The following is a 16141-nucleotide window of genomic DNA, read 5'->3' on the forward strand; positions in this document are numbered from 1 at the left end:
AATCAATTCCCAGTTCTCCAATCGTGATACTAAGGTGGAAGTAATGCAGAAGTCATATCACCATATACCAGTTGCCAAAAGGTATCAACACCTTATTATTAAAATTCTCTGGATTAGAGATAGCTGATGGAAGTTTTTTCACTTGGCTATGCTACCAGTTATCTATGGGATCTAATCTAATCCTGTGGTCGCCTCTTTAAGAAGGCTACAGCTGATGAACAGTCCACTTCCATGCCCTCTCTCTATCTCTTGCTTCTGTAAATTCTTGCCCGTTCAATCTTTGATGTTGTCTTTCCATTGCAGTTGGGGTCTTCCTCTCTTTCCCTCCACCATCCCCTGCAATACTATTCTGGGAAGCTCTCCAGAAGAACCCCCTCATCAAATGTCCTGCAAATGCTATTTTTCTTCTTTAGATACTAGCCATAGTCTCTTTTCATTTACACCTTTTAAGAACCTCTTCATTGCTCACTCTTTCAGTTCAGCTGATACGATTCATTTTTCTCAAGCACCACATTTCAAATGCATTCAATTGGTCACTCATCTCCTTATTGATCATCCAGAACTCACATCCATATCATTGTCTTGAGGATTCTTACTTTTAACTGTTTGTTCAGATTTTGGTTTCCTATATGTGGTATATTTGGAAAAATGCTATTGTCTTCTGTTATCCAACTCCCAAGGTATTCACAACTTTTTACATTTTCTATTCTTTATCCGTTCAAAGTGATTTCCATTCCATCATTTCCTTTCCTTGAAATCTTCATTTTTGTCTTCTGAATGTTTATTTTCATTTTATATCTCTCATTTCCAATCCTGTTCAGTCTGTTCAAAATTCTTTGCAAGCCTTCCTCTGTTTCGTTCATAAGTACAATGTTATCTGCATCTCTTATATTATTTATTAGATGTCTGTTTATCTTTATTCCATCCTTCAGATCTTCCAAGGCCTCCCTTATCATCCATTCACTATAGACATTAAAAAGGAGTGGGGACATCCCACACCCTTTCTAATGGGGAACCATTCAGAATCCTTTTTTAAATAAGGAAACCTGTGGTGCGTTCATAATTAGAAGAAACACACGTATAAACCACAGTGAAAATTATTTAATTGTAAATATTTCATCCTAAGTATCTTAGGACATCATCAGTACAGTATTTAAACAAAATTAGGAATAACATACAGTTAGGGCGCATGATTACAATAGAGATTCTATTGTAATCATGCGCCCTAACTGTATGTTATTCCTAATTTTGTTTAAATACTGTACTGATGATGTCCTAAGATACTTAGGATGAAATATTTACAATTATACGTGTGTTTCTTCTAATTCAGTATCCTCTCCTTCAAATCTGACCCTGGCTTCTTGAGTTTTGTATATTCTGAACAAAATTCTCGTGATATTTTTATCTATTCCTATTTTATGCAAAATATCAAATAAAACAGAGTGATTAACATTATCGAAAGCTTTTTCATAGTCCACAAAGCATAGATATAAATCTTTATTGCACTCGATCATTCTATCCCCAAATATCCGTAGTGTTGTGATAGCTTCCCTGGTTCTCCTGAAACCAAACTGTGCTTCATTTAATTCACTCTCTATCATCTGTTCCATTCTTCTATATATTATGTTGATCAGGACTTTTGCAACATGGCTAATCAAACTAATAGTTCTTTGCTTGCTGCAATCAGATATATAAATAGATCTTACAAAGTCTTTAGGTATTCTATCCTCCTCCAGACGTCTATTAAAGATGATGGATAGAAGTTTTATTCCTTCCTTTCCCAATGCCTTCATTAACTCTTCTTGAATATCATCCACTTTTGGAACTTTCCTATCCTTTATTCTTTTAATGGCTGCTTCGGTTTCCCATTCCTTAATTTCTGGGGGCATCATCATTTTCTATCTGATCACATTCCAGATTATCTTCATCTCCATAAAGTTCTGTAACATACTTATTCCATCTTATCATTTTTTTCCAACAAAATCTTTCCTCTTTCATCCTTCAAAGCACTGCTTTTTATCCTTCTCTTCTTCCCTGAAATCAAGTTCAAGCCTTCATAGACCTTTCTCATATCCTTTGCTGTATCATTTTCCTCTATTTCCTTGCAGAGCCGATTCAGCCAGTCTTCCTTTGCCTTTTTAGCCAGAATTTTTACTTATTTATTGATCTCTTTATACCTGACTTGGGCTTCATCGCTGTTCTTATTCTTCCATTTTCTTCTTTCGTCCATTTTTTCTATCACCTCCTCAGTAATTCTGGGTTTCCTTCCTCTCCTCTCTGCCTCACCCTAAGACCTTTAGCACATTCCTTAATTTTCTCTCTTGGATCAGTCCAGATTACTTCTAGGGGTCTATCAGTATCAATAATGGTGATCTTATTTTCTAGTTCAGCTTGATATTTCTCTCTGATATCTTTTCTTTTTTATTCCATCAATTCTTATTCTTCTAGTTGCATTTTCTTTATTTATTCGTCGTTTTAATCCCTTCAATTCGTTTTATTCGTTTATTTCGATTTATATTTATATTCGATTATTCGTTTGCGCCCTTCAATTGGAAGAGGCCTAAGTTCGATTTTCATCGCGACGGGAAGAATCTTTATCTGGATGATTTCAATTGAAGGTGAGTTAGCCAATCTCATATGGATGTAGCAGGGTTTTTTCTCCCAGAATAATAAACTCAGGTTTTTTCATCCCGCATACAGACAAATCAGCATTTCAGAACACACGCAATTTACAGACAAAAAATACTAGTTGTGGTAGTGGTGGAGGTGGACGGTAGATGGTGTTGATGGAGATGATTCGTAGTAGAGGTTCGGTGTAGTGGTTGAGACAGTTGTAGGTGTTCTCCTGCGATGAGTCTTTGGACTCCTTGGAGGTGTCACGAATAATAATAATAATAATCTGATTTTCACTTTAATTGTGAGCAGGTTATGGTCACTATTCCAGTCTGTTCCAGGATAAGTTTTTGCATTTTTTATTACATTTCTATATCTTGAGTTAATTAATATATAATTAATTATTTGGTTTAATCCATTATCCAAGTGTAAGCAAACAAAGTTTGCACCTGAAGTATTTTCAGGACTGGGGCAACTCATGGTAAAGGTGGTATAAGTTCTGATCACTTACCTTAGTATCCCATAATGCAAAGCACATATCCTTATGGGTATGTATTGGTAGCATAGCCAAGTGAAAAAACTTCCATCAACTATCTCTAATCCAGAGAATTTTAATAATAAGGTGTTGACACCTTTTGGCAACTGGTACATGATGATATGGCTTCTGCATTACTTCTGCCTTAGTATCACCCACCACCTCTGGGTCTGGCTCCCACTGATGTGCTTTGGTGCAGAAGTGGTCCCTTTCCTTGAGGTATGAGAGGCTCCGCTTAGGATAGGTTTTTGCCTGTCTCTGAGTGGGGCCACTGCTGAGATTATGGCTGTCTGGTGGTGGGGTGAGCCTGCTACTGGGTAGAGCCAATGCTGAGAAGTTCTTCTCTGTGATGGGGTAAGCCTATAACCGAGTGGAACAACACTCGGTTCCACTCGTAGGGAGGGGTCTGGGGAGACCGCCTGATTTTTTAGAGAGGTCTTTACTTAAACAGCACCTCAATAAAGGTCAAAACTGGTCTGGGTAGTGATCTTTTCCATAATGCATAGCATTATACATACCCATAAGGATATGCGCTTTGCAGTAGTGCACCCAGGATTTAATCTTGGAGGGGGGGGGGAGTTGACTAGTCGATATGTTCAACTTCAAAACATATCGACCAACTTCTTATAGTCTTCCTTCATTCCATCTCTGTTCTTTAGAACAGCTGTTTCCATACTGTTTCTATCAATCTGTATGAATACAGTCCCCAGAATTTAAAGAAACTTGTTAATGGATTTCTTCTTTCTTCTCAACTACTTGTCCACACAGCACTGCTATGTTATAGGTTTTAGAACTTATGGTGTGGAATCAGTATAAAAATAAAATGAAGAAAAGGTGATTATGAAAAGCTCTATAGTCAACTAATAATACCATCAAAAAATGGGCTGTGGAAAAAACAGGTTGACAGAGCATGGAAAGAATTAGGACACATTCAACACAGTCAATGTCCAGCTCTATATCAAGAGTTAAGTGAGTAAATAATGTATGAGTAAAATGGATGAACAATGAAATTAGGTTAGCAGTGTGAGAAAAGAATTTGTTATAGAGGAAATAAAAGATAGTAGCTAATGATAAGATGCATAAGGAATATAAAAGGCATGCAAAAGAAAATAACAAGCATGGTAAGAGAGCAAAAGAGCACAGAGGAGATTGGTCTATCAGTTCAAAAGAAAGCCAAGGAAGTTCTACTATGCAGTGAGCAAAAAAAATATCAGAAAGGTGACACACTAGTGGATAATAATGGTAGAAAAGTGACCATGCAGAGGACATAGTGGAATAATTTAAGGAGCATTTTGTCAGCATATATTATTATTATTTGGTAACTTCCATGGAGTCAACAGACTCATTGCGGGAGACTCACTCAACCAGCAACATGTCTATTGTAATGAGCTTTGAAGTTATTTACACTACCTGCACTCAGGTAATGCATTAAACTCACTAACATAAACGTTATAATGTCTTCCATAATCTTTTTTTCATCTGCAGTTCCTATTTAATTTCTCTATTCATCAAATTTGGGTATTCCCCAAAGAAGTCCACAGAAAATATTTGACAAAATGTATTAGAATATAATTAATCACATATGATATAAATAAACATAGAACATTATGTTTATTTATATTATCCATAAAACATTATGGTGGCTGGTAGATGGCGTTGATGGAGATGATTCGTAGTAGAGGTTCGGTGTAGTGGTTGAGACAGCTGTAGGTGTTCTCCCGCGATGAGTCTTCGGACTCCTTGGAGGTGTCAGGAATAATAATAATAATTACATAAAAACATCATATGTGGAGTTCTGGAAGTAACTGGTGAAAAGATTCAGAAACATACAATTCTTAATTTTTTTTTTTTTTTTTTTTAATTTCTTATGTTTTGGTTTTTCATTTAGTGCCTAAATCATTTATCAAAAAAATAAATTACTTCCTACCTCTATGAAACCAATATGGTCAATAAGACTATTTTCTTTAATTCTTTTAATGAATGCATAACCAGCACCGTTATCAGTAATTGTAAGTCCTAAAGCATCATCTGTCTTTGATATTTCCACTTCTTTCGGCTGTCCTTTCCTATGTACAAATATAAAGTCTTCAAGTCCTATCTGGCCTCCTAATAATTTGGTCATATCAACTTTGTGGGTATTTAAAGTGCAAAACAAGATCTAAAAATAAAGAAAATAATCACTGTATTTCAAAAGAAATTATTATCTAATAAAACATTAGGCATGGTAGACTTAAAAAGACATTTTAAGTCTTGCCATTCATGGATCTTTATCACTTTCTTAAACTCCATTTTTACTTAATTTAATTTTTTTAAGAAAATGTAAATTTTCTGTGGACTTTGACCAACATGGTCAAAATCCATCCTGACTATATAAAAATAATAAAAATTTTAAAAAATGTTTCTTAAACAGCAGAAAATTATTTTAAATTAAAAGACATTTGTTAGCAATTAAGGTAAGTCATAATTAACCAAACTGGACTAGAGAGAAGGTGGAGTTGTATAACTGAAAATGTTTAATTACATGTGCAAATATGGAATTAGCGGTGAAAGTATCAGCCTTATTAATATCTAATCCAGTCAAACATTGATTCAGTTCATGTTAATAAGGCTGTGGGAATAGATGATATATCACCATATGTGAAGGATTCCTCAGCTATAGAAAGAAGAAAAAAAAAATTAAACATGCCAAGAAATTATATTTTTGTTTAATTCTTTATCTAAATAAAAGCAAACAAAGTTTGCACATGAAGCATCTTCACATGCGAATAAACTCAATCACTGAAAACAATTTTACCACCCTTATTTCTGATTCTCCTGAAACTTGTAAATAAATAGCTGTTTGCTTTTAAATTTATAACCAGTCCAACTCAAGACACTTATTGGTTATTATTTCCCCACCACACCTGCCCAATCACCTTTATCGCCAATTAACTAACCACACACTGCTCAGAAAGAAGTCAATGGACACTTCCATGGGCAAGGTGAATCATGCCATATAACGAGTCATGTGTTTTGTAGTCAATATAAATTGGAAGAATATGATGCTCCCAAGTCCAGGTGTGTCCGGGTGAAATTGCCACACGAAGAGAACTGATGGAATTTGAAAGAGGCATTGTGATAGGATGCCATGTAGCAGGCCTATCTGCTCAGCAAATTGTTGATAAATTGGCCATCCTAAGTTGACAATTAGATACCAAACTGAAATGAAAGTGCAGGGAGTCAATTGCAAATGCTACTGCAGTAGATGATTCGATACACCGAACATTCGATACACCATAGGACCATGAAGGACAATAAATAAAAACCACCATTCATTGGGCAACATGTTGAATGCAGATTTCTGAGTATTGACTGGAATATGAATCTGCACAAAACATTCAGAACCAAGGCTCACAACATGGGTTTCCATAATAGGACTGCACCATGCAAGCCCCATATTATTTGAACTAACATGTAGCATTGTGTCATCTTCATTGGTGCAAAGAGCATGTACAGTGTGACGTGGAAGCTTAGAAAGCTATGTTATGGAATGACAAATCATGCTACACTCTCTACTGAGCAGATAGATGGGTATGAGTGTGGTGGATGCTCAGTGAACATCTCTTACCAGAGATCATAACCCTAACTATGACATTTGGAAGTGGTGGTGGTGTAATTCTGTTTTTCTTGGTTTGGCTTTGGTGGTGCTACAAACATTGAACTCTGAAAGGTATCTGAACATAGTGGACAATTTAATGCTTCTTACTTTGTGGCATTTCTATGGAAATGTCCATTGTCTCTTTCAGCAAGACAATGCACCATCTCATAAGGCCACTGCTGTAACTGCATGGTTTGTGGACATGAACATCACCACACTTGACTAGCCTCCACAGAGCCCTGATCTCAACCCTATTGAACATCTGTAGGATGAACTGGAGAATCAGGTGAGGTCAAGGGATGTCTACCCCACAACAGTCCAGGACCACAATACATGCCTACAGGTCCAAAATTCCCATGGATCACTATTATATGCTTGGGGAAAGTATGCGCTATAGAATTGCTGCAGTCATCACAGCAAAAGAAAGTCCTACATCCTATTAAGGTGGGCACCATGACTATTTGTTTCTCACACTATGGCATCTGTTGACTTCTTTCCAAGTAGTGTGTGTATATATCTGTTAAGTCTCAACTACTCCACTTACATCCCGATCCATTCCATTCCTATGCTGAGCATCCCATTACACACATTTACTACTACTTCTAAAGCCATTCTCCCTGTGCTGCATGTCTCTGCCATGGCTCCCCCTATTTTGCATTCCTATTCTTTCTTCATCACTCACACTACTACACTACTGTTTCCATTGCTGAGCACTTCAGTTCTCTTCCTTTCCACTCTTCTAATCTTTCACTTTAACTCTTCTGCAGGGCTTCCCCTAGGAATTTTGCTGCCCCGTGCAGTAGCATATTTTGCTGCCCCATGCAGTAGCATATTTTGCTGTCCCTTCTCCCTTATTTTTCATATAGTTTATGCCAACTTTGCCGCCCCGTGCAAATGCATGTCTTGCACCGTCAGTAGAGCTGGCCCTGCTCTTCTGATCGCTTCCTATCATCATACATTGCAGTTCCACCTAGCAACAGTTTCTCCATTTCACTCACTTCAAAGTCATTCAAATGCAATCTGTCACTTCTGTATAATTCCATTCTTCCCTCAAATAAGTGGCACACAACCACAAATTAACTCCCTTCTCACACAGCTCTGCCAGCATGCCATTCATGATTCTTGCTCTTTCTTAACTCATCATTATCATACCTTGGCAACACCCTGATAACCTTTCGCACTATACTCTTCTCTTTCACTCTCTTCAATAACCTCGTGATTTACATCCCTTACACTCTTCTTGGTTGACCGAGTGGTTAACGTGTCCGCTCCCCAGCCAAGAGGCTGCGGGTTCGAATCCAGGCGTGTGCATGAATGTTTGCGATTGTCCGACAAACTTTGTGTGGAAAGGGAATCTCTAACCCTACCAGTTATTCTAGCAGAAGATATCATTTCCAAAACCATGTGAGGTACAGCAGTGACTATACAATTTCAAATTTGAAAATTAAGAACATTCTTCTTTTGTTCAGCTAAAATATTTGTTCCCACAACCACCACTAATTCTCTTGCTTGTTTCTTTCTTGTATACAAAGCATGAAATATCTTGTTCATCCTCTCTCTCTCTCTCTCTCTCTCTCCTGGATGGCAGGCCTTATGGACTCTCTAACGAATTATCTAATCCAAAATTTGGTTCAATGAATTCCCCATGCAGTGCTATTCTTGAGTCATTTGTTATCTCTATTTCATTCTGTTATTTTGTATCCTTTCATTTGTTTCCACTAATTTACAGAAATGACATACAGACCAAAACCTTTTGAATTATAAGTGCATAACTCAGAAAGAAAACCATTATTCTTTGCCAGCAATGTCAGCTTATTCGAATATTCTGAAGGACCTCTTCTTTACTATTGTGCTCTCCAACTTAGCATCATCAGCAAGCAACTGAATATCAGTTGTTTGCTGATACTCATTACACTATCTCCAATATCATATCATTAACAGGGATTAAACAGCAATGGACCAAGTACACAGCCTTGTGGCACACTACTGGGTCACCTATGAAATATTTGATTCCACATCACCATAAGCAAGTTTGGGCACGGTTAGTAGTTGAAAGGGGATCAATCGTTCGATGCTGTTGGCACACTCTCCCTCGATGAGTCTTTGGACTCCCTGGAGGTGTCACATAATAATAATAATAATAATACACAGCTGTTTAAACTAAACATATTTGGTCGTTTATATATTAATAAATAAGTTTGTATTTGAATAATACCTAACTTTTGATGTCTGACAATCATCCTCCTATCAATCACTAGTCACTCCAGTTAGGATAAGATTATCATGTGTTATTATTATTATTTGTGACACCTCCAAGGAGTCCGAAGACTCATCGCAGGAGGACACCTATTGTACAACTCTCCGTCTCTACCACTGTAGTCACCAAACCTCTACTACCAATCAACAGCATCAGCCCATCTACCGCCTACCACCCCTACAAGTATTTTTTATTATTATTATTATTATTCAGGCCACCATGGAGTCAAAAGCCTCATCGTGGGAGGTCCTCCCTAAGAACATAAAGTCTGTCAAGACTCATCGAGGGGAGGTTCCCCTTAAGAAACACAAAGTCTATCATACCACTCCTTAAACTCATTGACCGTTCTCGCCCTCACCACTCTATCAGGCAATGCATTCCAAGGCTCAACCACCCTCCATGCAAAGAAACCACTCCTCACCCTCTTGCTCACAGTTTCCTTTCGTAACTTCCAGTGATGGCCTCTTGTAATCACTCCTTCCCGCTGTTCAACCAAGTGAAAGAACTCCCCAGTGTCAACCCTGTAACCACCTCTCAACAGTTTAAAAGTCTCAATCATATCACCTCTCCTTCTTCTATCTGCCAAACTCTGCAGTCCACATTCCCTCAGCCGATTCTCATAACTATCCTTGTACAGTCCTGAGACCATCTTTGTCATCTGTCTTTGTATCTTTTCCACAGTTAATTTATCCCCTTCAAATCCTGGGGACCAAATCTGAGAACAATAATCCAAGTGTGGTCTGATCAGAGACTTATACAATGGAATGATAACCCTCTTATCTCTGCAGGTCAGTGTCCTCATAATTGTAGCAATCCTCTGTGTTACTTTCACCACCTTTGCAATATGTCCCCTAAACTTCAGGTTTCTAACAATCATCAACCCCAGATCTCGTCTCCCCTACTTCCTCCAGTATAACTCCTCCCATAGAGTATGCAGCATCCCATCGATGTTTCCCAAACCTCAAGACCTTACATTTTGCTGAATTAAACTGAGATCCCCCATTCATTTGCCCATCTATCTAGCTTATTCAAATCCTCTTGCAGGGCTACCACATCTGCACTATTACTAATAATCCTTCCCAGCTTTGCATCATCTGCAAACAACTGAATATCCCATTGCAATCCACTGGCAATGTCATTGATATAAAGGTTAAACAACATAGGTCCTAGTACTGAGCCCTGTGGGACCCCATTTGTAACCTTCTGTCTCCTTGGAACTGCTCCACCATACACAACTCTGTGATACCTATCAGACAGCCAATCCTGAATCCAGTTGACCAATCTGACATCCAGACCCATGTACTCCAACTTAAATATCAGCTTATCATGTGGCACCCTGTCAAATGCCTTTGCTAAGTCTAAGAAAATTGCAGTATATTCCTTTCCCTCATCTAATGTTCTTGTAACTTTATTATAAAAGGCTAGCATATTGCTAAAACAAGAGCACCCTTTCACAAATCCATGTTGACTCTCACAGATAACATTACCCTCATCTGCCCAGTGCTGTATACGGTCCCTCACTACTTTCTCCAAGATCTTAACTACTGATGACACACAGACTGGTCTATGTGTCATCACTTCCAGTCTGTTACCACCCTTATGCAATGGCACTATATTACCTTCCTTCCGTTCCCTGGGCACCTTTGCCAAAGCCAGACTTTCATTGAAAAGCCAGGTTAAAGGCACTGTCAGTTCCCTAGCACATTCTAGGGAACTGACAGTGCCATCCAGTCCCAAAGCTTTATTGACATCCAGAATTCTCAGTATCTGAAACACACTCTCCTCCTGTACCTCTAAACCTTGAACCTGCCCTATCCCTCTAGCATTAAAACTGACTCCTCCAGAATGAAATACTCCAATAAAGTGTTCATTGAACAATTCCACTATGTCCTCTGCATCAGTCACTCTATTCCCATTTTTATCCCACACTATCATTCTTCCACAGTCATTTCTCCTCCTACTGGCCATATAGCTAAAAAATTCCCTAGGATTTTCTTTGGATCTTAGGGCCAATCTCCTCTCATATTCCAGTTTCGCTTTCCATACCACACTAGTCACTCTTCTGGCCTGTGTCTTATATTCTTCACGCATCCTCTCTTCACCTGTCTCCTTATATCTCTTCCATAGCCTCTTTTTCACATGCAATTCCTGTTTAATATTGTTTGTCTGTAAATTGCGTGTGTTCTGCTACCTCCGTATGAGATCAGCTAACTCACCTTCAATTGAAAAAGTCCATATAAAGATTCCTCCCATCATGATGAGAATCCAACTCAGGCCTTTTCCAATCGAAGGGTGCAATGTACCGTTGTTCTTCCAATTGTGCTACAGAGGCGTTATCCAACTCTTCTGTCACTACCATAGAAACTGAGTAAATTGCTTAAGGTAAGACCTCTCACAAAGTAATGCTGTCCTCTATAAAGTATCATATTCTCAAACACCCATTCTTGAATTCTGGCTTAACCAACGTTTTCAAAACCTTAACCACCACTCCTGAGATAACAACAGGTCTCTAGATTTTCAATTGATGTTTTGGATTCACCTTTAAGTAATGGCAGTATTACTCTCCTTCCATTCTGCTGAGACTGCCAGAACCAACACTTAAATGAAACATGGTCAAAAGTAAAACCAATTCCCTAGCATATTAATGCAATATAAGTGCCAATATCACATCTAATTCCATAGCAGAATTCACTTAGAACTTGTCTCCTAAGTCTGACATAATCTTTAGATCTGTAGTTCACGTAAACCCCTTATTGGCTGAACATTCAACATACCTGAATACCTCCCAGAACAACAATGAATGGTCACTCTCTCTCTCCAAATGGATGAAAAATAGCTACTTTGATTACAGACAAATTCTCCGACATTATCACCAAATCAAATGGTCTCGGATCATGAGTTCCCTTCATATCTGGTCTCTCGAGTAATTGTCTTTTAATAGCTATATAAATTCCATTTACCTTGTCTCCCATAACTGATAAGAGGAAAGGATATCTTTCCTCCTACCACTTTATATCCCCATAATTAAAGTCCCCCTTTCCCATGCTCACAGAATTGATCTGCTAATGCATCTCCAAGGCCAATAGCAGCAACCAACCGACAGCATATTTTATCTCATCTCACACTAGAGTCAGATGTACTCAATTTTACAGTCATACCATTAAACGACTAACTTCCATTTCCCCTCCTTTCAGATCATTGTAACCTATTTACATTATCAACTCATTTACTTTTCTTATTTGCTTTCTGATAGCACCACTCACATCTTTAATTTTTGCTCCAGGCAAACACAATTTCTTTCTATATTATAACTTGACAAGAAATTATATTCTTGTTTAATTCTTTACTCTAGTGTAAAGGAGCCTGTGTAGCTCAGTAGAAGTGGCAATTGACTGCACAAAGAAAGACTTGGGTTCAAATCTAGTCACTGACTAGAGGAACTTTTTCTAAGCCTTTTTTCAACTAGTTCCTGAGTTTGTCGATCTCCAACATGGGAAAGCGGGTTTTTTTCTTCCAGAAACTCAGGTTTTTCATCCAGTAAACTCAAAATCAACCGTCAAACCCACGCTAGTTTCAGACATTAAAAATATATTGTGTTAGGGACTACAAGATGGTGGCACTTGTTAGCCGTCTCTTCACTGCATGTTGCTTAATTAGTGATTGCCTTGGGCCAGCTATCTCTGATTGGCTACTGGGGGAGATTGAACTTCCTACTCAGTCTCCAAAAGTTACACAGGGCTAAAATGGCCTTGCCTACTCCCTATATGGGAATAAAAGGCATTAGCTGATTTTTTTTCCTCAAGTGTAAAGTATCTTCCCAACTAGTTTACTTATATATATATATACACACACTAGGGGGATCTGCCTACGGCATCCGACTTCCAGGCTGGTAAGGCAAAAAACGTTTCAAATTTCGGCTTATCTTTTTTATATATATAGAATAGATATAGGGGCTGCTGACTTCACATCAATTGAATCAGTATCCCATAATTCAAAAATATTACAAGAAAGGTCACTCCCCAAAACTATAATTGAGGTCACATCAGTGGAAATAGATGCAAGAAGATACCAGAGTCAAATCAATGCAAAAGACATTTTCTATATACAAGTAGTAAAATGGTCTATCACCACATTCTTAAATCCTGTGGATTCGGAGAAAGATGAAGTTTTTTTGCTAGATTATAAAGTATATTATATTTGAAAACTTACATATGTATACTGTATTTACATATGCACATGTGTAGAATATGTATTTATATGTAGATATATTTCTTCAACTATCTCTGTATCAAGAGATACAGAGATAGTTGTAGAAACCATAATTTTATCTGATACTTTAAAATGCTAATTTTGCTACTTGTATATGGAAATATGTAAGTAGTAAAATTAGCATTGAATCTTCTGCATCTGAGTTATGATCTTCATTTTTTTTTTTTTTTTTTTGCATTATGAGATACTCTGCAGGCAAACTTTGCTTATAGTTGGGTAAATGATTAAACATTAATATAAATTTCTTAAGTAGAATATGCTTTATAGCTTGCACACCCCTTTAATTTTATGACGTTTATTAAAAAACTAAGAACATAAAATTTTGTTGCACTATAAGCTTCCCATTTGGTATATTTCAATTGTTGACACTTTCTGATAATTACACAAGTGTTGAGAGACGAACTTGTGGAAAGCTGTGTACTGCTGATTAATAGTTGATGAGCACAGTAGGCAAACTTGCTGGCATATAAGAACACTTGCAAGAGGGTCTCCTGATATTGCCTGATACAGCAATATCAGGAGACCTATTCTGTACTAACAGAATATGTCCCACACCATGATGCCACCTCCAGAACCTTGAGTCTTGTTTACAAGGCAAGCTGGATGTATTGCTTCATGAGACTTCTGCCAAACTCTCTACCTACCGTCGGTATAGAACTAGGTATACCATGACTCATCGGACCACATGCCTTTTTCTAGTGCCCAGTCACCATAGATAAATTTTCTGGTTCTTTGCAGAAATCTGTGGTTTGCCATATAGGCATGCAATGACTGCCAATACCGATACTCTTCAATTCCCTGCGAATAATTTGGTGAGATATGTGTTGGGAATAGCCTTCATTAAATGATTCAGTCAACTGCTGCACACAGCAAGTTCTGTGTGTTCGTACAAGTCATCTCAGATGACAGCGATCTCATTCCTGACAGGCTGTCTTTGGACCACAGTTATCTCACCTTTTGAGAAACCAGTCAGGTCTGCTGTTTTCAAAATCATGGCTCCAGCCAGATGGGCACCTACAATAAGCCCTTCATCAAAATCCAAAAGATTCTTTGTTTTCCCACTGTGATCAACACTATCGACAATTATTGACCAGTAGCATTCTGAAGAAGCTGCCAAGAGCACGACCAAGCATTTTGGATATACATTGTGTAAGTGATGTTTACATACATCTACATAAAAGTTTCTAAATTCAGTGGCCAGGCCTGTGTAGCTCAGTGAAAGTGACGTTTGCATCCTGTGCACCAGATGCTTGAAGACAGACTTAAATTCAAGTCTAGCCATTGACTAAAGGAACTTTTTTTTTTTTATGTCTTTCTTCGATCGGTTCTCGAGTTAGTCGAACTTTGGCACAGGGAAGCGGGTTTTTCTCCCGGGAAACCCAAGAAAATCGACCGTATAACCCATACGATTTCAGACAATAACATATTCTTTTAGGGAACACGAGATGGCAGCACTTGTTTGTCAGTATCTTAATCGGTCGCAGCTTATTGTGATAATCTTGGGCCAGTTATCTTTGATTGGCTACTGGTGGAAATTGAATTAATTTAGTCTCCAAAAATACATAAATAGTTTTCAAACCTTGCAGTTTTTTGAAACCTACTTTCGTTCTCATTTATTTCTTGATGTTATATTTGCACTCGCGGCCAAAACGGAACAAATATTCATAACATTTTATATATATATATATATATATTTTTTTTTTTTTTTTTTTCCTCCGTTTTATTTGACTACAGATGTTATTTCAAAATCATCATTTACATACGAGAATGGTGACGCTGTTTCTGTATGGTCAGTGTTAGTATAAATGCAGAAACACTGCTAGAATGGCCAATTTTTTGAAAATATTCGCGTACTTCTGCTTAATTATTGCCAAGGCTGTTTAAATACTTCAGGATTTTTTCAAAAAGTTTAAATCTGATTCTCAGCTGGATCTGTTCTCATTTGATTTTCAGTCAGTCCAGGAAAGTCTAAACTGACTTTATCTAAGTCTTCGTGACGACTTGAACGCCCAAACCATTCTTCTGGAGACCTAGCATCATGGAAGTTAGCATGTGCTATAGGTACTTTATTATGCAATTATTTATTGGCAATTTAAATTACTTACTATCGATTAAATAGTAATATAATCGCTAGTAAGTCACCGTTGAAAGATTTATAAACATCTTTCAAAGCAATGACTGCAGTTTAGCAATTTTTGAAAAAGTTTACTAAATAGATTTATCATATAAGGTAGTTAATAAACTAAATATAAAAATGGTAACCTGTTTTTGACAGCGTTCAAATGAAATGGCCCAACGCTGTATCCGGTACTAAATGAGCAAGTGTACTGAATACGACAGCAGTACAGCTTATTACCAATATTGCTTCTATGTGTCAATTATTAGTCGAAAAAAGAATTACCAGCTGTACATTTAGAACATATACAGCTGACTCAAAACCTTATAAAATTATTACTTCTATTTTAACGAACAATCCTAATAATTTTGTGCACATCTATTAGATTTGCATCCAAAGATTTAAATGCTCAGGGTGTACCTGAATATTTTTACCATATTTTCAAACCATAAACTTATTTAGATGAAAAGCCAAACGGCTATTTTTTTTTTCTGGCGAAGTTTGTTTCGCTTACTGGCTGAAAAACAATAAGGGATTTTTATCCAATTAACTCATAAACTTATTTAGTTGTGTAATCATGTATAATAAGTTATACCTCAGTATTTTTCTCACTGTGTACCATTCTTTTAATCATGATTAATAGCGTAAAAGTTCTTATCTCCCTGGGTGGCATAAGCAGAAAATATGGATGAGAATATTCTTCCACAATGGACA

General features: G+C 37.4%; 1 protein-coding gene across 1 annotated transcript in view; it reads right to left on the minus strand.

Annotated features, from left to right (window-relative positions):
* kermit (PDZ domain-containing protein GIPC-like protein kermit) overlaps positions 1-16141 on the minus strand; it is a 149931-nt gene that overhangs the window by 66196 nt on the left and 67594 nt on the right. The window contains exon 2 of the mRNA XM_090410166.1: positions 5076-5306. Within this exon, the coding sequence (XP_090266292.1) occupies positions 5076-5306 (231 nt within the window). The remainder of the gene's footprint in view (positions 1-5075; positions 5307-16141) is intronic.

The sequence above is a fragment of the Typopeltis vanoorti genome, chromosome 20, assembly GCF_054136105.1.
Source record: "Typopeltis vanoorti isolate ZY-2024b chromosome 20, IOZ_Tvanoo_1.0, whole genome shotgun sequence".
NCBI lineage: Eukaryota > Metazoa > Arthropoda > Arachnida > Uropygi > Thelyphonidae > Typopeltis > Typopeltis vanoorti.